The sequence below is a fragment of the Aplysia californica genome, unplaced genomic scaffold (assembly GCF_000002075.1).
Source record: "Aplysia californica isolate F4 #8 unplaced genomic scaffold, AplCal3.0 scaffold01587, whole genome shotgun sequence".
NCBI lineage: Eukaryota > Metazoa > Mollusca > Gastropoda > Aplysiida > Aplysiidae > Aplysia > Aplysia californica.
In genome coordinates, this window is record NW_004798857.1 from 49,586 (window position 1) to 50,711 (window position 1,126).

General features: G+C 31.4%; 1 protein-coding gene across 1 annotated transcript in view; it reads right to left on the reverse strand.

Moving 5' to 3' along the window:
• LOC106013944 (vacuolar protein sorting-associated protein 13A) overlaps window positions 1-1,126 on the reverse strand; it is a gene marked incomplete at its 3' end in the record, with an annotated part of 50,148 nt that overhangs the window by 46,259 nt on the left and 2,763 nt on the right. The window contains 1 exon segment of the mRNA XM_035973651.1: window positions 25-87. Coding sequence (XP_035829544.1) covers window positions 25-87 — 63 coding nt within the window.

Below are 1,126 nucleotides of genomic sequence, written 5' to 3' on the forward strand. Positions count from 1 at the left end.
CCCCCCCCCCACATACTCACTCACCAAAAGTCCTTGACAACATATCCAGAAACTTCTCCGCCTGAAATCTTTGCTGTGCCTGGCCATCTGCAAACAGTTGGGAACACATTCAAGATATTAACATATCGAAAGGTTAACGGTCATTTATACAGAGTTTGGAACAGATTAAAGATATAAACATATCAACAAGTTAAAGGCCATCTGTAAACAGTTGGGAACAGATTCAAGATGTAAATATCGACAAGTTAACGGCCTTCTGTAAACAGTTGGGAACAGATTCAAGATGTAAACATCAACATATTAACAGTCATTTATACAGAGTTTAGAACAAATTAAAGATATAAACACACCGACAAGATAACGGTAATTTATACAGAGATAAAACAGATTCAAGATAAAAACTCTAATATGTTGACAATCATTTATACAGTTTTCAACAGAATAAAGATTTTTAAAAAACGGCGACAAGTTAACGTTCATTTATATAAGTTTTTATACAGTAAAGATAAACATAACATCGACAAGTCAACGGTCATTATACAGAGTTTTGAATAGATAAAAGATATAAACACACCGACAAGTTAACAGTCATTTATACAGAGTTATGGATAGTGTAAAGAAAACATAAGAACAAGTTAACGGCCATTTATACAGAGTTATGGATAGTGTAAAGATAAAAACTTCGACAAGTTAACTGTCATTTATACAGAGTTATGTATATGGTAAAGAAAATATAAGAACAAGTTAACAATAATTTCCATCGTGTTTTGTTTGAGTAAGGTAAACACATCGACACGGCCCTTTAGTGTGTTGGAAAGAGTTAATAGAAGTACATGGACTCTACGTGTGTGCTTTGTTGTGTTTTTATATTTTGTTTTTAATCATTTATTTTGTTGTTTTTGTTTTTCTTTGTGGGTTTTTTCTCGGTAAAATTCACATAGAAATTATGTGCTTTTAAAAAAAGATCGAAAAGGGTGCTAAGGATGAACATAATGTTTAATTTCATTCGTTCATTCGAATAAGGATGAATATATCGTGTAATTTCATTCGTTCATTCGAATAAGGATGAATATATCGTGTAATTTCATTCGTTCATTCGAATAAGGATGAATATATCGTGTAATTT